Source organism: Hippoglossus stenolepis, chromosome 3 (assembly GCF_022539355.2).
Source record: "Hippoglossus stenolepis isolate QCI-W04-F060 chromosome 3, HSTE1.2, whole genome shotgun sequence".
In the NCBI taxonomy this organism is placed as follows: Eukaryota; Metazoa; Chordata; class Actinopteri; order Pleuronectiformes; family Pleuronectidae; genus Hippoglossus; species Hippoglossus stenolepis.
The window spans coordinates 2,478,836-2,500,606 of record NC_061485.1 but is presented as its reverse complement, the minus strand read 5'-3'; the positions used below and the strand labels follow the sequence as shown (position 1 = coordinate 2,500,606).

Here is a 21,771-nt window from a genome sequence, read left to right as displayed (position 1 = left end):
CACTTCCAATAAATAACAACATAACTACTTATTACTATTGTTGTCGTCCACAAAACCTTAACATGTCGGTGTATAAATGTTCCTTAATATTAAGCAAAGAGGATAAACATTAAATCTCATCCCATAATAATTGTTTTTATTGTGGGTTGCACGTTTGTCTCTGCTCATGTTCCATCGTTTTATTCTTATTTGACCAGTCTGTGGTTTATTAATGTAAATTTGGATTTTTGTGTGGAAATGAAAACCTGATCTCAGCTGATTTTACCCTTTTGAACCTTGATTCGAGACCGTATTTGCTTTTATTTTGACACTGGCACCACTACATCTATGCTGAATTCCCTGTTCGGAGTTCCAATTAGCAATGTTCACATGGAACTGTCTCGAGATCCCGGTGATACTGAAGAAAACTTTCAAACTCTCAGCCAAGTTCTGAAGCATCTTTTATTCCTATGATTTCAAAGTGGATTGAGGGACATTTATTCACTGTGGACAAGAGAGAAAATCATATCATTGGAAAGTGTAAATCTCACTGGATGATGTCAGCACGTATTTCATGTGATTTATGCAACTTTTGAAGCAAACTGACCTCCATTATTTTTGGATGTTTTTATCTTCCTCCTGTTTGTTAAAATCCACCCCCCCCCCTCCCTGTTTACGTCCACACGGTGGCGCCATTGACCCGAACCTCCCTATCCGTCTATTTTTGTCTGGACTCTCCCGGTATCAGGTTCCTCTCCCCGGGCACTGATCCTCTGTCCCCTGCCTCTGAACCCTGCACTCTGTCGCCATGTTGTCAGCTTGAATCTGTTGCTCCACTTTGATTTAGTTTTATTTATTATTATAAAACAGAAAAACTTCGAAGATGTCGAATGTTTCTTATCACGTCTCCAACCTGTTGGAGAAAATGACGTCAACTGACAAAGACTTTAGGTAAGACACTGTGTGTGTGTGTGTGTGTGTGTGTGTGTGTGTGTGTGTGTGTGTGTGTGTGTGTGTGTGTGTGTGTGTCTGACAGTGAGATGACACTTTTTACTCCTGACTCCTTTCATCACCCCTGTTGTCATTTTACTACAAATAACTCATACTTACTTTTTCCTTTATTTATTTTTATACTACTTTATGTTTCTGTCATTTTACCACAAAGAAAACTTTCACAATTTTTTAAATTTCTATATCTTCTATATCTTCTATTTTATCTCTGTTGATTCCATGATGCAACTAATGAATTCGTTTTATAATCTATTATTCTGCAGATTATTTGACAGCCATTTGTGTTTCGGTCATTTCATCACAAAAAACACATTTCTTTCATTTCAAATATATATTTTTATTAAGGAAAATCAATTTGCAACTGTTTCATTCATTCCATTATCAATTATTAGTATTTCCATGCCACAGTCTCTTCATCTGACCTTATTACTCACTATGACTTTAAATCACTGCTAAAAAGCATGTGATTTGTAGTTCCACTGTGTTGTGGTACTTTTACTCGTACTTTTACTTGCAACTAAATTGTATGTAGTTTCTTAAATGGGACAGTTTTTAACTCTGTTGCCTGTGACAGTAAGTTGAGTTTATAAAGACAGAGGTGACGATGTCTGATCTGCTGAGTGACCACATCTTTCATAATACTGCCATACAAGCCAGTAGCCAGTCAGATTGACCTTTATTGTTTTTATTTATTTATTTTACCATGTATTTTGTGAAGCACTTTGGAGCCTTGTTTAGAAAAAGTGCTGTATAAATAAAGTTATTGTTATTATTATCATCATTATCCTGATTGTTTCTATTTAACACTTGTGTTTGTGCAGTCGGACGTTTAATTGTCACATTAACATAAATGTAATTTTTCAGATGGGAAATCTGTTTAGTCTCAACTCATCCATCCCTCTGTGTGTGTGTGTGTGTGTGTGTGTGTGTGTGTGTGTGTGTGTGTGTGTGTGTGTGTGTGTGTGTGTGTGTGTGTGTGTGTGTGTGCGTGTGTGTGTGTGCGTGTGTGTGTGTGTGTGTGTGTGTGTGCGCGTGTGCGTGTGCGTGTGTGTGTGTGTGTGTGCGTGTGTGTGTGTGTGCGTGTGTGTGTGTGTGTGTGTGTGTGTTCATGGCCACTAACGACCTGATGCTGGAGCTGCAGAAGGACAGCATCAAACTGGACGAGGACAGCGAGAGGAAGGTGGTGACGATGCTGCTCAAACTGCTGGAGGACAAGAACGGAGAGGTGCAGAACCTGGCAGTGAAATGGTAAAAATTGATTTACATTTATTGTGACTTAAATGCTTTATTTTCTATTCCAACAAGTGATAAATGAAGTTCATTATAGGTGCGTTTGGTTTTCAGCCTGGCCCCTCTGGTGAGTAAAGTGAAGGAGCCTCAGGTGGAGACGATGGTGGACACTCTGTGTTCCAACATGTTGTCGGACAAGGAGCAGCTCAGAGACATTTCCAGCATGGGACTGAAGACGGTGATCGCCGAGCTGCCGCTGTCGTCGTCAGGTGAGGGCTCAAACCGACCAATCACAATCCTCTCAGGCCTCCATCTGGCTGTTTCAATTCACAAACCAACATTTTATCCATCACTTAACTTTTTAAATCAGCCTCCGGCTTCTTGTTGCGTGTGTTTCCAGGTTTGACTCTGACGACCAGTGTTTGTAAGAAGATCACCTCCCAGCTGATCGGGGCCATGGGGAAACAGGAAGACGTGTCGGTTCAGCTAGAGGCTCTGGACATCCTGTCGGACATGTTGGGAAGGTAACCATTAAACACTTTCTTCATGGTAACAGCCGGAGATCATCAGTCCGTCTTTTTAATTATTCAGAGCATCTCATTGGGAAAACTTCTGCAGGTCCTTAGTTCAGTCAGACTCGACACCATTAGAAATGAAAAATAAAATACTGCTCTGGTTTTTTTCTCGCCACTCTACTTATACCATTTGCTCTATTTCTAACGGAAAATAACTTTTTGCACATTGTGTCACCTGCACATCACAACGTGTCTTTATATTTATGTACAAACGGTTTTTCTACTTGCTCAATTTCTTTACAAACCACTTCAGTGAAAGGTGTATATAATCTAGATCCTCTGCATTCTGTCTTCTTTTATTGCCTTCAAATAAAACAGAAATAAATATTAGAGTTTTCTGTGTCAGAGTCGATAGAAAGTTGTGTTTTTATTCTTCCTCCAGGCTGAGTGGTGCTCTGGTCAGTTTTCACAGCTCTCTTCTGTCCAGCCTCCTCCCTCAGGTAAGAAACACTCAGACTGCAACTTCAAAATATGTGAACAAGGTTTACTACTAACAGCAATGATAACATTTGAGAGGTACAGAGGTAATTAAGAGTCTGACTGATAATGGATTTTTTTCAGATAATGCTGATACCGATTTTAAGAGGGAAATAAATCCCCATTTTGATCATCACCTGTAATAATTTATTATCTAACATATTTACATTTCAAGCATGATCTGGAATCCACGTGTTCTTATTTGTAATAATCAAACACTTCTGATCGTCTATGTCTTTAGGTTTTTCCTCAGTTGTTATTTCATAAAATTATTTTTGTCTTGTTTATTTTATTTTGTCATTCATCTCTCGCTCGCTCCTTCCACCTCCCTTCCTTTAACTCCTTCGTTACCCGTCGTCAGTTGACCAGTCCCAGGATGGCGGTCAGGAAGCGCTCCATCTTGGCTCTGGGTCACCTGGTGCCCTGCTGCAGCCCCGCCCTCTTCTCCCAGCTCACAGAACACCTGCTGACGGAGCTGAACAAGGCTCCGCCCACCTCGGTGACCAGGACGTACATCCAGTGCCTGGCAACCATCAGTCGCCAGGGCGGCCATCGAGTCGGTGAGACGTGTTCCTGCATGTGAGAGAACATCAGTTTAACAGGTCATACTCATGTTTACTGGAAACTTAAATACATAAATAAACTAAATACACTGGATATTGTGTGTGTGTGTGTGTGTGTGTGTGTGTGTGTGTGTGTGTGTGTGTCTGTGTGTGTGTGTGTGTGTGTGTGTGTTTGCTCTTCAGGCGAACATTTAGAGAAACTGATCCCTATGGTTGTTAAGTTCACCGGTGATGAGGATGACGAGCTGAGAGAGTATTGTTTCCAGGCCTTCGAAGCCTTTCTACGCAGGTACACACACACACACACACACACACACACACACACACACACACACACACACACACACACACACACACACACACACACACACACACACACTCACACACACACACACACACACCCTTGTTTCCCTCTCTATTGCCTGAACTGTGTCCCCTGATCTCCAGGTGTCCAAAGGAGATGTCCCCCCACGTTGCCACGGTGACTAAGCTCTGTCTTCAGTTCATGACCTTTGACCCAAACTACAACTATGACGACGATGAGCAGGACGAGGAAGACAGCATGGACATCGAGGACGGACTCGACGAAGGTCTGTGTGAAAACATCTGTTTTCTGTTCCCTTCGTGAAGTGGAGCCGCCCACACACACACACTCGACCAATCAGGAGTCAGTCTCATACTGCAGTCAACATGTCTATTATTAGTACCCATAATGCATTTGTTCAGAGTGACGAAGTGTTTCTCCTTTTATTTAAAATAAGCTGAACATTTGTTGCGCTGAAATTAGAATAGGAAATTCGTTGTGTTATGTTTATCTAGTTTTGTAGTTATTAATATTATTAAGAGTATTGTTTCATGTCGTGGCTTCGTCCAGAATCAGACGACGAGTACAGCGACGACGACGACATGAGCTGGAAGGTGCGACGCTCCTCCATCAAGTGTCTGGAGGCGCTGATCAGCTCGCGCCGGGACCTCCTCCTCTCCTTCTACTCCTCCGTCTGCCCGGCTCTGCTCGCCCGCTTCAAGGAGCGTGAGGAGAACGTGAGGGCGGACGTCTTCGCTGCCTTTTCAACGCTGCTGAGACAAACGCGAGTGGGATCGAGTCACCGCGGCCTCGTCAGGGCCTCCTCAGACCCAGGGTCGAGTAAGGAGCAGGAGGAGGAGCCGGCGGTCGCTGTGCTGAAGGAGCAGGTAGAGAACGATTCACGACCAGCGCTGATTCAATAACGTACATTCATAGGATGTCAAAGGTTAAAAGCAGAGACATGTTGGACCAGAACTCATTGGTTGACTCGAAGTAAAAATGGACGGAAACTCCGGAAAGTGAAGCCAATGCAGAAGTGGCTGATACCTGTATTCTCTTGAACAACCAGCAGAGGGTGACTCCACTAGTTGACTTAATAATTTCACATGAGCCTGGAAATAACTGGAAAGTTTGAGGATTCTAAAATATATTAAAAACACATTATAACAACATTACGTTGCGTGAAACGAAGACGGATTTTTTAGATTTTCTAACGTTCTCTAGGTCAGTAATTAAAAGTTGACCGAAATAACCTGTTTGCATTAAAAGGTCAGATTTCCTCGTATTACTTCTAAATATAAAAATAAAAACTAGTGTGTGTGTGTGTGTGTGTGTGTGTGTGTGTGTGTGTGTGTGTGTGTGTGTGTGTGTGTGTGCAGGTGCCTCTGATAGTGAAGACTCTCCACAGGCAGCTGAAGGAGAAGAGCATTAAATCTCGACAGGGCTGCTTCGGTCTCCTCACCGAGCTCAGTCACACTGTACCTGGAGCCCTGGAACAACACATACCTGCTCTAATACCAGGTACACACTCACACACACACACACACACACACACACACACACACACACACACACACACACACACACACACACACACACACACACACACACACTATTATCCCTCCCTGTTCCTGCTTTTATTATTGCTCTTCAGGCTCATTTATGCTCAAAGTTAGATTCATATACAGAAAGGATCGTAGCTCTCTGAAATGTCAACAATGGTGGAACTGGTACTTAACCATCGATCAGGACTCAGGGACGTACGTGGGCAGTGACATCATTTGAAACGATCTCTTTCCGTATGTAAATGCAGCATAAATGAGCCTTCACTCATCTTAATGTTTCTCTTTCCTCTACTCTCTACTGTTATTACACTTTCTTTCTTTCAATTCTTATTATTCTCCCTCCCTCCCTCCCTCCTTCCTCCTTCCGTCCTCCTCGACTCCAGGTATAGTCTTCTCCCTGACAGACAAGTCCACCTCCTCCACCATGAGGATCGATGCTCTCTCCTTCTTCCACGTCCTCCTCCTCTGTCACCCTCCTCAAGCCTTTCAGCCCCACATGCAGGTTCTGTCCATTTGTTCCAGGACGTAATGAAATCAAACCAAATTACACTCACTCAACCTTTTCTGTCAATAATCAGGAGACGACAAGGTTTTAAAAAAACAAACAGCATGACCTCCGCTGTCGGTTGCTCTCGGCTGTGTTTATTTTTATCGTGACGCCTCCACTGTCCTCTCTGCAGGTGCTACTGCCTCCGGTGGTGGCGTGTGTAGAAGACACTTTCTACAAGATCACGTCGGAGGCCCTGCTGGTCACTCAGCAGCTGGTCAGGGTGATGAGGCCGCACGGACAGAACGCCGCCACAGGGTTCGATGCCAAACCGTTTGTCAGAGAGGTACGAGGGCTCAGGTTCCACCGGCCTGCTCCCTCTTATTCTTCTTCTTCTACTTTCTTCTTCTTCTTCTTCTTCTTCTTCTTCTTCTTCTTCTTCTTCTTCTTCTTCTTCTTCTTCTTCTTCTTCTTCTTCTTCTTCTAATCTTGTTCTTGTTCTTATTCTTATTCTTATTCTTATTCTTATTCTTATTCTTATTCTTATTCTTTCTTATTCTTATTCAAGGTGTTTTCTGTGACGCTGAAGAGGCTCCAAGCGACAGACATCGACCAGGAAGTGAAAGAGAGGGCTATTTCCTGTATGGGTCACATGGTGTGTCACCTTGGCGACCACCTGGGGGCGGAGCTGCAGGGCGTTCTGCTGATTTTTCTGGAGAGGTTAAAGAATGAGATCACAAGACTGACGGCAGTTCGCACCATCACCCTCATCGCTGCTTCTCCAATAAAGGTTGAGCTTGCTATTTAAAAGTGTTTTTCATTTGACATTTATTTTGACGTTGAGCTGGAATAATGAAGTTACTTCCCTCCCTGTGCTCCAGGTGGACTTGTCGTCCATCCTGCCAGAGGCCCTGTCGGTGTTGGGGTCGTTTCTGAGGAAGAACCAGCGGACGCTGAAGCTCGGCTCTCTGGCCTGTCTCACCGCGCTGGTGACTCATCACGCCGCCAGCATCAAACCTGCAGCTCTGGAGCCTGTTCTCAGTGAACTTCCTGCTCTGGTGGATGAGGGCGACATGCATGTGTCTCAGGTCGGGAGAAAAACACTGAACCAAATCTGTATCAACAACAATTCTCATGCTAAGAATTATTGTGTTTTTTAGAACGACCCCTGCACCCCATGCAGGGGTCGTTCTAAAACTAGAATGTGACTCAGAGTTCAATCAAGCTGCCCCAAATCACACTCATCGATATCAGTCCTCTAAATATGTTGAATTCTTTTCATCGAGATCATGAATTATCGGAGAAATCAACTAAAATGCTGAAAAAACGCCCTAAATAATTGAATCCGCCCCCTGATCTGGATCCAAACCAAAATGTAATAAGTTCTTCCCTGACCCATATTTGATCCTTCTTCTAGGTTGAATGGAAATTCATCCTGTAGTTTCTGCGTAAGAAACGTCAGGCGACCTCTGACCTCTTTAGCAGAACTTTATTTCCTGGATTTCTATATAATCTTGATCACCCTTGAGGTTTTCTGTTTCCTAAAGTGCTTTGAAAATAATATGAAAAATGATATATTAACAGTGTAAAGTGCACGTGTCTCTGTTCAGGTATCCGTCACCTTGCTGACCTGCATGGCCCGAGCCTGTCCATCCTCTCTGGCGAAGATCAGCTCCTCCGTGCTGCCGGGCGTCTTCAGGCTCGTCCACTCTCCTCTCCTGCAGGGCGGCGCTCTCGCAGCCCTCCTGGACTTCATCCAGGCACTGGTTCTGTCCAAAACCAGCAACATGGGCTACAGGTACGACAGGAAGAGTCCCACCAGTTTACACCCCAATAGAAAATTAGATAAAATGCTCAGCAGTTTTCTGTTGGGAAAAGTGTTTTCGATCTGATGATAATTGTTAATGTTTGTGGTGCTTTTGTTTTAAAGCCGATTTGAGATGATGATGACGTCTGATGTGTTTGAACAGATGTTGAAGCGAGAACGTTTTTTCGTGCGTAAAAATTAAAAACTGCAAGTGTGCAAAAATCCAGTTTCCCTCAGGCTTGTAAACGATTTCTTTGAGAACTTTTTCCAAATCCCACACCACTGATTAGAATCCGTAAGGAGACTTTACAGAAAAACTACTGTTTGAGCTCATTAATCCAATCTCAAGTTTGTAAAGGTAGAAAATTAATATACAACTGATTACAAATTGATCCATAGAGATGAACTCTGGAGACCAAGTTACTGTTTCAATCTGTGAATACATTTATAATCTGTTTTCACTGAAGCAGCTCTGTTACATCTGAGAAAATAATCCTCATTATGGAACTAGGTTCGAATCCTTGAGACTTTCTGTGAGGAGTTTGCATGTTCTTCTCATGTCTGTGGGGATTTTCTCCAGCTTCCTCCCACAGTCCAAAGACGTGCAGGTTTGAAAACTCTAAATTGTCCAAAGGTGTGAACATGTGTGCACGGCCGGGATGCACCCACCTTACCCAGTGTCGGCCGGGATTAGCTCCAGCCCCGAAAGAGGAAGCGCTACAGATAACGGACGGATGCATCAAAAGTTTTTTCATCTTGCGTTAGGACAGAATAGTTCTGTAGCACAAAGTCTGGATCACAAATAAATGATGTGAAACCCAAGAATTTTACTCCTCAATGTAATGAGATGTAAGAATCTCAACGTCTGGTGCAAAGTCTCTGTGAGTTTGAGACGGACACAGGTGTCATCTATCTGTCCGGGTAACACTTCTTTAAATTAAAGTTTGAGTATCTGTGAGTCTCAAAAAATAAATCTTGAACTGAAACTTTTAGTGGAGAAAATGTGTTGATGTTTGCTGCTCTGTTTGTTTTGTACTTTTAGCGATTGTATATTAAAAGTTTATTATTGTTGTTGTTGATGTTGTTGTTGTTGTTGTTGAAATATTCCATCCCTCTTCTCCCTCCTCTCCTCTCCTCCTCCTCTCCTCCCTCCCTCCTCCTCTCCCTCTCCTCTCCTCTCCTCCTCTCCTCCCCCTCCTCTCCTCTTCCTCTCTCCTCTCCCTCTCCCTCTCCTCCCTCTCCTCTCCTCTCCCTCTCCTCCTCCCCTCCCTCTCCTCTCTCCCTCTCCCTCCTCTCCTCCCTCCTCTCCCTCTCCTCTCCTCCTCCCTCTCCTCCTCCCTCCCTCCCTCCCCCTTCCTCCCTCCTCCCTCTCCCTCCTCTCCCCTCCTCCCCTCCTCCTCTCCTCTCCTCTCCTCCAGTCAGTTGCTGAGGTCTCTCACCGAGCCCTTTCACAGCTCCCCGGCCTCAGCAGACGGAGGCGTCATCCACAGACAGTCGTACCACTCTGTCGCTCGCTGTGTGGCTGCTCTGACCTCCGCCTGCCCCAAGGAGTCTCCGGGCACCGTGTCCGGCCTCATCCAGGAGGTTCGTCAGTCACAGCTCCTCTGGTCTTCTCTGCTCCGTCTCTGTTGTCTCTGCTCAGGTCTCAGTTATTCTCTCCTCCTCAGGTGAAGAATCCTGGATCCCCTGAGTCTGCTCGTGTCCTGGCCCTGCTGAGTCTCGGGGAGGTGGGGAGGAGCGGCAGTCTGGGAGGAAGTAAGGAGGTGCAGGGAGTCATCCTGCAGGCCTTCACCTCCACCAGTGAGGAGGTTAGATACCCACACACTCCTGTTTTCACCTCTGCATGGATTGATGATTCATGGTGGGATCATCATTTCAGGTGAAGACAGCAGCCTCCTGTGCTTTAGGCAGCATGGCAGTCGGCAGCCTGAGCGACTACCTGCCCTTCCTCCTGAAGGAGATTTCCACTCAGCCGCGGAGACAATACCTGCTGCTGCACTCGCTCAAAGAAGTCATCAGGTGTGTGTGACCTGACGCATTTGTGAATTTGTTTTCTTTGAGTGGGAATTAATGTTTTTTCTCTGTTGCACTGTTATTAAGTTGATAAAATAAATGTATTTTGTCATGAAACTCTCTCTATCTGTGTTCTCTCCCTTCTCACCGCCATCGTTCTCCCTCTTTTCCCTTCATTTCCTGACTTATCCATTTCTCTCTCTTTCTGTCCACCTCCTCCTCTTCCTCTTTCCCCTCTCTCTCTGTGTCCAGTGCCTGTCCAGCCTCTAGTCTCTCGCCCCATGTGGAGTCTATCTGGGCTTTGCTGATTAAGAACTGCGAGTGTCCGGAGGAGGGGACCAGGAACCTGGTGGCCGAGTGTCTGGGGAAACTGACGTTAGTCGACCCCGCACAGCTGTTACCACGACTGAAGCAGCAACTTAGAGCTGGTACGGTGTGTGAGGGAGGAGACGTTTAACTTGTCCCAGAGATATTGGTGATCAATCGATATGTCTGTCCCAATAACGATGGACAACGTGTCGCCATTTCCTCCCATTGTACAAAAATGAAACCAAAATATTTCAGACAGTGACATCATGTGGAAGTTTAGATGACCTGTACTGCAGCCAGCCACTAGGGGGTGGTCCAGATGTTTTGGCTTCACTTTTGGCATCTGTCATGTCGTCCATCTTTATTTACAGTCTATGGTCTGTCCATTCTTTCAATACTTTGGTCCAAACCAAACATATTTCTACAGTTAATGGTCAGATTGTTGTGAAGTTTGGTTTGTTTGCAGTTTTAAAGGAATACGAGGATGGCACCAAGGTTTTTAGAGAATCAAATACAATGTTATTGTTCATTTTCTATGTTTCTTTTAAAGGTCAAATAAAAAACACTTTCCTCGGCCCCTCACAGGTTCGGCTCTGGCTCGCAGCACAGTGGTGACAGCGATCAAGTTCACTATTGTTGACCAACCTGCTCCCATAGATTCACTGCTGAAAGGCTGCATCGGTAAGTTTCCTTTTACTGTGGACAAACCTCGACAAATCGATTCTTCATGTGAATATACAGAATCTGTCAGTGAAGATTTCAGGGCTGGAAGCTTCTGGTTCTCGTACCACGTTTGAGCTTTGGTTGCCCACATGGAAACAATCTGTGTGGAGAGAGAGAGAGGCAGAACACATTGACTGAATGTGTTTTAATTAGCTTGAAAAGTATCACTTTCATGTGATAACTGAAACTAGTTGGACTGTAAACAATGAACGGAGGAACGTTGCCCTCAGAGGTTAATTCATCATCGGATGATCGTGGATGAACTCCGAGATTTAAGATAAACCTAAACCTGATCCTAATTCTGAGATTTGTAACTAACTGTAACTGTCACAGTTACTCTGACCGTTGGCAGCACCAGAGAAATCCTTCCTGCGTCAGTGGGCAGTTAAAACATCCTTAACATTTTTTTAAAGGTAATATTCTGACATTAAGCCTTCAGAAATCAGGCATTTAATCATTAAAGGGTGAAAGTGGACGAGAAAGTGGGGAAGACATGCGGAAAATGGACAGACCTAAACCTGCGGCTACTAAAGGAGGACTCAAACCTCCTCACATGGCCTCGTTGTCCATAAAGTTTTTACCATCCTCAGCTGGTAGGCGGACCTTAGCCTACCCTGCTCTCTAAGAGTGCAGCCTACCAACTGATGTACAACTTTATACTCACACACATCATGTCTGTTTGCTAACCCTGACACCATCTCTCTTCAGGCGACTTCCTAAAGACGCTGCAGGATGAAGACCTCAACGTGCGTCGCGTGGCTTTGGTGATGTTTAACTCCGCAGCTCATAACAAACCGTCCCTGATCCGCGGCCTGCTGGGAACAGTGCTGCCTCACCTCTACAAGGAGACGCAGATCAGGAAGGACCTCATCAGAGAAGTGGGTTGTCCGGTTGGGAGGCTGAGGAAGCTGTTAGCGGGGTTTCTCTCTTAATGCGGGCGTTTTAAATGATTGCTCCCTGCAGGTGGAGATGGGTCCGTTCAAACACACGGTGGACGACGGTCTGGACGTGCGTAAAGCAGCGTTCGAGTGTATGTACACTCTGCTGGACAGCTGCCTGGAGGGGCTGGACGTCCTGCAGTTCCTGGATCATGTAGAAGAAGGACTCAAAGACCACTATGACATCAGGGTGGGTAGAAAAGAAAAAAACTCAGAAGCCGAGGTGACATTTAATGTGTTTTTAAATCTATTTCTCATATTAAATTTTTTATTTAGACACAGATATGTTGGATTATTAGAATTCTTTTTACATTTTTGTAAAAGTCAGGAGTAAAAAATTGTTATAGTCCAGTAGATGGCACTATCGTCCAATGCAGCAGGTTTCTGTTGGTGACGGTTAGTGATGAGTCGAGAGCTGATTAATAATCTGTAGAATTCAGTGTGTGTGTGTGTGTGTGTGTGTGTGTGTGTGTGTGTGTGTGTGTGTGTGTGTGTGTAGATGCTGACCTTCCTGATGTTGGCCAGACTCGCCTCTGTGTCCTGCTGCTGTTCTTCAACGACTGGACAGACTGGTGGAGCCACTTAAAGCTACCTGCACCACCAAGGTACACACACACACACACACACACACACACACACACACACACACACATCATGTCCATAAGTGTGTTTTTTCCTCATCTCTGTCACGTGGCGCCCCCTGCAGGTGAAGGCCGGTTCCGTGAAGCAGGAGTTTGAGAAGCAGGAGGAGCTGCGGCGCTCGGCCATGCGCGCTGTCGCCGCCCTGCTGGCCGTGCCCAACGTGGAGAGGAGCCCCAGCATGGCCGACTTCGCCAACCAGATCCGAACCAACGCCGACATGGCTTCTATTTACCAGAGCGTCCAGGGAGGCGAGGGCGGGAGCGGAGCAGAGTGCATGGACATGAGCTAGACCCCGGATGTTTCATTATGATGTGATTTTTTTTATAGAAAGAGTTCAGATACAGTAAATAAAAACACAAATCACTGTTGAAATGTATATTTTCCAACATACTTGTAAGTATAAAAATACATTTTATGACGGACATGTGGTAAATCTGCAGAACTTCACGTTATGTCTTCTTACACTTTAATTTATTGAATCTTAAAATCACCACCACAAGAAGTAATGATATCATAATATCAGACATGGACATTTTACCATTTTCACTTTTAATATTCATAAAATAATAATAATAATTTTGTATATTTGATTAATATTAACAACCCCCATCTGCATGTTAAGTGTTAAGAAAGATGCAAAATAGTCAAAGAGCCTTAAACAGAAACTCATCGATATGAAAGTTCAGGAAAGAATAAAACCTTTAGTTTAAAAGTTGTGATCTGTAGCTTTCATCCCTGTTATGTTGAAAACAGAAAATAAACGTATTTACTTTCTGATCCATGATGATTATAATTTTATTAAGTGCTGCAGTAAAGCTGCTGGGATCTACGTCTTATAGAGTTGTAAGCGTTATTAGTAGAATCAGTAGTGAAGTTGTTCCCTGTGATCAGCGAGAGGAGGAGCAGAGCCAAACTCCTCATGTTGTTCATCTGGGTTCTGATGTTGAAACGTTTTTTTTCTTCAGCGTCTCTGAATTAGTTTTTTTGTGTCTTCAGCGTCTGAACAGCTGTGTTGCGATATCTTCTTCCCCTTTCGGTCAAAACTCGTGTGTTTTCTGAGGATTAGCGCTTGTAAACCTTTTCACATAGAAATGCTTCACTGATGAGATGTTTGCTCCTGTTGCTCATATTTCTACGTCATTTTCACTGGGTAACATGTGTTATTAGAATTTTTGCATTAAAACAACTCAACACGCGGCTGGCACCATGTTATTGTATGTAATGGTATGTTATTGTGGCGTGAGGAGCCACAGCAGGGAAACATGACGGGGTGACTTCTTCAATCGTAGATGATCAAATATTAACACGTTCAGTCAGAGGCTTCAGGGACAAAAGGTCAAGAAATGTCTAATTACATTTTTTTTTCGGTGGCTCGAAAATTCAGTTCTGAGAGAAAAGATGAAGAATTAAGGAGGTGATTCAGCAAATTTCTGTTGCCGACAGAAACATGAAAGATATTCAGATGTTCCAGAGCACCAACATCTGGATCCTCTCTGTCTTTGAGGTCAAAGGGAGCAGACAGAGGTGAGACTTTCGATTTGTCCAAAACTGAAAATTTACTTCTATGTTACAAAAATACACTTCACCCCTTGATAGTAATACAATACAATAAGTATGTTTCTTAGGGTATCTGGTAAAACATGAAGATAAACACTTTATATTAATATATATATATACACAAAGGATATAATACGATCTTTTCAAAAATACTGATTCCATGTTATAATTAACGTTTTCATAGTTTTTCCTCAAATTCTTCAGATTTCTCCATAGGGAACAGAAGATAATAACACAAACACAGTACAATAGATTCATTAGCTGCTAATCTTACAAAGGTTTTGACAAAATATTCGATATAGTCTTGTTTCTTTCTGACGTCTGAGCCAGGTTTGTGTTTTTCAAGGCCCCTGTGAGGACCTGACGGAGAAGTTGACGGTAGAATAAAGAGGTTTTTCAGTGAAGCTGGAAGGATGATTGACAGTAGAGTAGGTGGGACACGGGACACTGCCCCCTACAGTGGAATATGTGTCACCACTAACTTCACCAGAGCTTTTCTCAAACAGGATGTTGGAGTAATGGGAGCCAGAAACGTTTGTGGGGAAGTTGGCAGTGACGTACAGTGTTTTTGGTGCAGTTCCTGAGTCTGGCTTCTGGAGGCGCTCTTCTATCTCTACATAGTTGTGATCCTGCCGGGATGAAAAACACAGACGTTATATAAAACCTAACAATAAGCATCAACTCAAACTAAAGTTCGTAAAGAGAAATTATCATCTCAGTTGCTCCGAAAAACAAGGTGAGGGGTGTTCAGCTGCAACATGACGCTTCACCACTAGATGTCACTACATTCTACACACTGAACTTTTAAATTGATTCATGGATCCGGACACAAGGGCTTCTGATATCAGGCATTGAAGAAGATTCCAATTGTTATTGATCACACACACACACAAGCACACACACACACTCACACACACACTCACACACACACACACACACACACACACACACACACACACACACACACACACACACACACACACACACACACACACACACACACACACACACTGAGTATTTACCTCGTTCTGAGTTGTGTTTTTTGATCCCTCACATCCTGGGAGAGACAAATGAGAAAATGTAAGAAAGAGAAGAAATCAATGAAAACAATGTGTTGGCTCTGTCCTGCTCAGTCGTACATTAGTGCTTTTATTACGGTGTCCGAGACACACTGCAAATTAAGAAGACGTGCAAATAGAAAAACAACAACGGAAACGTTTCCATGGGACCCAAAAAATATATTATAAATAGTTATATATTGAATAATTTGACAGAGTATTGAACTAGAGCAGGTGCATCACTTTTTTGGGTCCCCTGGAAACATTTACATCATCACAACTTGCGGCAACTTGTGAGTGATTCATGTTCTGCAGAGTGAGAAATCTCTTACGTTTGTATATGACGACAGAAAGCACCAACGCGGCTGCACACATCACTGCAACAATTGCAACGATAACCAGTAACCAAGAGCCACCTGCCAATCAAAGCCACGCAACAACAGAACGACCGTCACCAACAACATTCGTCCAGAATCATCAGTGTAATTGAATTTTAGGGAAGTTTTCACGTGTTTTTGTATGTTTTTAAAAACCAAAGTTTCCTTCCTCACCCTGATGCTCAGCAGATGCAGTGGTTGTCTGGACTGAGGAAGTAGAAGATCCAGTAGTTTCCTGGACGGAGGGTGTTGTTGCAGGTGGAGGCTCTGAAACTAGATGAAACAGATTAAAGTCAAAATGACTAAATATGCACTTGGCGTCACAGCCAATTGGAGCGTCTGATCCAGAGGATCTGGTCATTGTTTCTTGCGGCACTGGATCGTTCTTTGCCACTCGAGCCTGTGTGAAGCTCGCAAATTCCAAATTACTCTCGTATCTGGAGTCAAGCTGGGTTTGGCTCCAGCCCCGTGCAACCCTCAGAGGATAAGTGCTGTAATGGATGAACATTGAAGTAGAAGTATCCAGATCATAGACAGTAAATAAAGATGGACGACGGGTCACCACCTCCTCCCACCATCCAGAAATGAAGCCAGAATATCTCGGACATGGTCGCGGCCATCTTGGTCTTTTGATGTCCTTAGGAGTCTGTGCAGTTGTGATTGGTTGATGAAGCTGTGGTCGCAAGGTCCCACTTTGTAAATGCTCTGGACCAATCAGGAGTCAGTCTCAGCTGTCAATCATGATGTCTCGGTCTATTTTTTATATCATCAAATAACTAAATAAAACCAAACTGATCAGAAAACACTTGAACAAACATCAGGGAGATAAGAACGACCTGAAATGACAGAAACCATCTTTGATAAACACATTATTAACGTCTACTTTGAGTAGTTTGGGCCGTGTCTCACCTGCTAACATGGAGGAGGCAGGAACAACCCAGTAATTTAGTCATATCTTAACATATGAACAAACATCAGAGGCTCAGAGGAAACATGCAGACGGTAATGACTCACTTTTAACCTCCAGCTTTATTTGTCTGAGTGAACTCCTGTAATGTCTATGAGCTGATTTCCGTCCACACCAGTAGACGCCACCATCCTGCGAGGACACGTCGCTGATGGACACGCTGAAGCCACTTTCGATTTCTGTCTTCGTGAACTTTCCGTTTGACCATGAAGCAGATTGTGTTGGAAAAACGTCCACGCAGTCAGAACCTTCCTCTTTGCAGAAAAAAAACACGTATTCATCCTTGGGGGTATAGTTGCATGTTACCGTGGTTGTAGCCGTTGCGTAAACAGTTTGATGAAGCGGTTCCTGGCAGCCGCCTGCAGGTAAAAGAGAAACGTAAAAGGTTTCAGGTGTATAAACCATATCAGGACTTTACCTCTATTTTCCTAACTTTGTCAGCTACTGTACGTCAATGAGGACTTGAAATAGAAAGGTCCTGAATCTGGGAAGATAAGTCAGTATTTGAGAAAGCCAAGGTTTTATTTATTTCATACACAGAGGTCGACATTAAAAACCACAAAGTTAAGAGAAATCAATTTATGTTCAAGAAAAAAGTAAAAGATTAAAAAGAGACAAATAAGACAAGTAGATTGAAATGTGTAATAACTAAAAATAGAATAAAGTATAATGAAGATATGATCTGCTGAAAAAGGCCGGACTGAGTATATACCGTCGATTAAATAAAGATGGACAACATCTGTGCAGAAGTGACAAACATCAGTGTGATAAGAACGACCTCAAATCACAGAAACCATCTTAACATCTGACGTGTTCTTAAATATTCTTCGTTTGATCCATTTCCCATTTTCTTAACATGTAGGAGGCGGGGTTTGTGACCCACACTGCCGCCACCAGGGGGCGATCAAGGCATTTTGAGGAGCTTTCATGTCGTCCATCTTTGTTTACAGTCTATGATCCTGACAGACCTGTGGGTATTACTCATCATCACAGGAAAGTAAATACATAATATGTAAATATCATAGAATATTTTATGGAATTAAACTTCAAAAATAAATGTATAATGTTTAACTAACTCAATGACAGATAATGATAGTAACTCTATTTTTATAATTCTTTACTTTTATATTTGTAAAGTAATTTGACGAAGAACAAGAGAGTCGCTGATGAGATGAATCATTTTCTTACCATTCTTCAGTTTCAGCTCCACTTTGGTTGATTTTTTCTTAATCTTACACTTGTAATCCCCAGAATCAGCAGACGTCAGTGTTGTGACCTTCACCCTGAGGACTTTATTTTCTGTATCGTGGTACAAGGAAATATTCTCATCCTGTTCCCATGTGTTCACTGTAGTGCTTGTTATGTGTCTTCGGGGATTCTTGACGTCGATGGTTGGACATTTCATTTTGCATTTGCAGGTGAATTCAAACCATCCTCCCGTACACGCCTTGATTTCAAGTTCAGCCTCACAGCCTGTTGTAAACGATTCAAAGAAAGGAAACAATAAATAAACAGAGGAATTTATCAAGAATATTACTGAGTATTTTTGTTATGAGAAATATTCAACAATTTCAGGATAATTGTTTAATGACAGTGGGTTTTTTTTCTCTTGATGTTATAGAATAAAACAGTAAACATCTACACTGTCAGAGTCAAAGAATCTTTGTTTAATTACAGCAGTAAACGTGAAGTATTTATTTATTGTTCTAATAAGTATTTCTGAGTCATTAATATAATTGGTGTCACACTTTAAACTGGGTGTTGCCGTGTGCTCTGCCAGCTTCCTGCCACCAGGGGTCTTTAATATTTAGGAAATAAATGAAAATTGTTTTGACTTCAATTTTAGTTCAAATATTCATATTTTGGATAATTAACCATTTTTATAATCATGAAAACAAACACAGAAAACATCTCTACCTGTTCATCAGTGGAATATTTCCCATCCTCATCGTGTTTTAATATTTAATGTGTTTTATATTTTACAGTAAAACTCTTCAGTGCAGTTCATGACTTATTATAAAACTCATATCATGCAGCAGAGAACATTAACATGAAGTAATTATCTCAAACTAAATGAGCTGATGAATGTGTATTTCGAGGAAACAGGGTAATATGTCGTCATCACATATTAGTGTGTGTGTGTGTGTGTGTGTGTGTGTGTGTGTGTGTGTGTGTGTGTGTGTGTGTGTGTGTGTGTGTGTGTGTGTGTGTGTGTGTGTGTGTGTGTGTGTACTGTATATTAGTGTGTACTGTTACCTGTGAGGATCAGAGCGAGGACAAGTAGATGAATCATCTTCTGAGATTCCTTCGGATCATTTATCTGTTTCTGTTTCCTCTGCTTGTATCGACAGCTGCTTCGTGTCAAAGTGTTTCCTGAATCTCAAAACCTCTCATCCACACGTCTCTGTCTCTGTCTCTTCCTCTTCCTCTTCCTCTTTTTTTTCTCAGTCACAATGATGTCTTAATCTACCCTTCCTCTCGGCAGTGACAACACAGGAAACAAGTCGTGAAAGAGAACAAACGTATAATGCAACAAAAGAACATAGGAATATAATTCATATTAAATCAGAGGTTAAAAACTGCTATAATCATTTAAAAGATGTGCATGAGTAAAATGTAGCTTAAAATAAAACATAAACACAACAATAATTAAATTCCATAATAATCATTGGAGCAAGAAGTATCAGATTTATAAAAGTTGTGTGTACAATATGTTTTTCTATGAATTTAGTTACACAATCACGTCTTTTGTTAAGCATTTTAGAACAAATCTGGTGTGTATCTTAAAATAATTGACAAATGAATTAATGAAATCTAGCAACGTTTTTAGGGCGGAAAGATTTTTCATCCTGAGATATTTGTTTATTATTCTGCTGTTTCCTCACGTGAGCTCGACATTATCTGACAGGAAACGGGTTCAGAGCAGCTCTGGGAACAGGTTCAGATCAACAAGCAGGATTATAAAAACTCACTTTGTGGCCGATGCGGAGAAACAACCTCATCATTGATCATCGTTCGGTTTTAATGAAGTGAAATAAAGTTTGTGAACTGGGGGGTTACACTGGGAGAAGTGGGAGCTGAAAACAACTGTGCTGATGAATATGAGGGTAGTGATGAGACATCCTCCGACCATCTATGGGAGTTCATTTTTAACCAGCATTGCATCATTGGCCGTACTTCAGCAGGATGTGAATCACGGTGCATTTCCTGCCTGTTGCACAAAACCCCTGCAAAGTGCGAGATCTGTAGCCACATGTGGTGACAGACTTCCCACTCACCGAACTGAGACATAATGGTGGATATTACCCACGATCATGCTCTGTAAATACATGAATTAAATCAAAATTAAATAAATAACATGCATGAAGTCAAGGTGAAGTATTACAGCAGTAACGTGTGTGTAGGTGCTGCATCTCCTGTGTCAGGAAAGTCGTAGATAGTTAAAGGCTAAAGTGGATAAAAAGCTCAGTTTACTTTTTAAATCTATGATATTAAGTATGTTCTGTAACTTTAGAGCGAAACTGACAAACACAGCCTCCCTGATTGTGTCTGGGTGGAGCAGCAGGAGGCTGCACGTGACGTTTATGTTCTGTTCTGGAATGATGGACATTTTACAATCATCTTACCTGAGAACTGGCAGGAAAAATACTGGATAATATCTGGAGCAACTGACTCATGATTTGCATTGTGACGTACAGAGCCCTTCCAGTTTAAGGAAAATGTCTGGACAGAGCGGTTTGAATTCAGCGTGTTGATCTGCAGCACGTCGCTGAAAGCTCGAAGTTAGATTGAGTGACTTAAAATCTACGATGCAATAAAAAAAAATTAAAGTAGCTGTAGAAACCATTCAAGAAGAATCCTGCAGAGTGTGAGTCCTCACTCTGACCTCCACACACACACACACACACACACACACACACACACACACACACACACACACACACACACACACACACACACACACACACACACACACACACACACACACACACACACACACACACACACACACCAGATTGTGTTGACTGAGCTGAAGCTGAAGATTTAAGTTCGTCTCTCTCAACTAGTCACACAACAATCCTCTGGGTATCTTGGCCCTGCGTACTGGGAGGGACACCCTGTTTATTTCGGGGGCAAATGGCTTTTGGCTCGTCGTTGTGGGTTTGGAGTCTGATAACGTTTGTCCTCCGCTCCAAGTGAAACACGGGAACAATGGCTGAGTGTGTGTTAATGGTTTCTGAGTGTGTTTGTGAATCTGGAAGGAAAACAGAGATAAGACACACACATGCAGAGCTGATTGGTTGTAAAGACTGATTTATGATTTGTTTAGAATCTGCTGGTGAGAAGAGAAACGTGAAGCTGAATGAGGGTGATGATGATAAAAAGGTCAGAAACCCAACACGTGATGGTTGTGGGGGATTTTGTTGTCTTTTAATCTTGTGGATTTTGTGGCTCTGGAGGAAATTCAGGTGTAAATATATTAATGGAGGATCTGATCACACCTGCAGTGACCTTGAATCGTGAATAAAACATTTCAGATCTAACTGGTTTTGAAATCGCTTTACTGGCTAAAGTCAATGGTCAGCCCATTGTTGTCAATTCTATAAATGGCCCTTTTATTCTGTCTACGAGGAGGTGAAGTAGAAACATCAGACTTTGCTTTCAAAGGATCATGATTTTTGGTTGTATAGATATTTCTGGATGTTCCTCAGCCTGGTACCATCTCACAGAGGCAGCGCTGCAGAGCGTCATAGTTTGTTAAAACTCACCAACAACTCCAGCAGAGGAGGATTAACAGGTGCCAGTTTGTTACAGTCATTACCTGCAGCTCTACGTTAAAGTAAGCTATGTCCCACTGAGCTGAAAAGCTGCGTCTCAGCGGAAGCATCCTTGCCGAGGACTCTAATTGGCATCTTCGTAGACTAAGTAACCGGCGCAGGACGAATCTGAAATGAGACGGTCTAGTCTGAGGAGGATTTCCTGATTGTGTCCCTGCCTGTTGCATCGATCACTACTTTCAGCTGCAGCTTTGCGGCTGCATAGAGAGCTCGTTAGCTTCGGACAGGTTGACCCGAGAAGCATCAACTCATTCGGATTAAAGTTCACCGAAGTGCAATGAGTCCTGCGGTAGGTTTGGCATCGAGAAGGATCAACCTGTTGGATTCTTTGGATTCAGGATTGAATGACAC

At 42.8% G+C, this 21,771-nt stretch overlaps 2 protein-coding genes across 3 annotated transcripts; one reads left to right on the top strand and one right to left on the bottom strand.

Moving 5' to 3' along the window:
- Positions 1-741: 741 nt before the first annotated feature.
- On the top strand, positions 742-13,400 carry LOC118104766 (cullin-associated NEDD8-dissociated protein 1). The gene is given in 25 exon segments (XM_047339369.1): positions 742-930; positions 2,095-2,238; positions 2,335-2,489; positions 2,621-2,744; positions 3,178-3,235; positions 3,634-3,832; positions 4,019-4,124; positions 4,283-4,425; positions 4,710-5,026; positions 5,519-5,660; positions 6,088-6,206; positions 6,385-6,537; positions 6,760-6,981; positions 7,073-7,279; positions 7,802-7,989; positions 9,417-9,582; positions 9,666-9,806; positions 9,878-10,017; positions 10,264-10,439; positions 10,906-11,001; positions 11,752-11,921; positions 12,007-12,171; positions 12,481-12,512; positions 12,514-12,586; positions 12,688-13,400. Coding segments are annotated over 25 exon segments (3,729 nt in total). The 5' UTR covers positions 742-862; the 3' UTR covers positions 12,913-13,400.
- Positions 13,401-14,259: 859 nt separating this feature from the next.
- LOC118104767 lies at positions 14,260-19,036 on the bottom strand. 2 transcript variants are annotated; one of them, XM_035151870.2, is made up of 7 exons: positions 18,839-19,036; positions 17,771-18,055; positions 16,630-16,941; positions 15,790-15,888; positions 15,571-15,654; positions 15,203-15,237; positions 14,260-14,812 (listed from the first exon to the last, which is right to left on the bottom strand). In XM_035151870.2, exons 1-7 carry the CDS (start codon positions 18,873-18,875, stop codon positions 14,522-14,524), a joined length of 1,143 nt encoding a protein of 380 aa, XP_035007761.2. In that variant the 5' UTR covers positions 18,876-19,036; the 3' UTR covers positions 14,260-14,521. The 2 variants fall into 2 exon arrangements, with proteins under 2 accessions (XP_035007761.2, XP_035007762.2); XM_035151871.2 differs by having other exon boundaries at positions 14,260-14,809; positions 18,839-19,035.
- Positions 19,037-21,771: the final 2,735 nt, after the last annotated feature.

Bases quoted from the DNA above. Each gene is read 5' to 3' on its own strand.
- LOC118104767 (XM_035151870.2), bottom strand. From the start codon at position 18,875: ATGATTCATCTACTTGTCCTCGCTCTGATCCTCACAG. The intron at 16,942-17,770 runs GTAAGAAAATGA...TTTTACCTGCAG, and splicing joins GGAGCTGAAACTGAAGAATG to GCGGCTGCCAGGAACCGCTT. The intron at 15,238-15,570 runs GTAAGAGATTTC...TGTCTCTCCCAG, and splicing joins TTCTGTCGTCATATACAAAC to GATGTGAGGGATCAAAAAAC.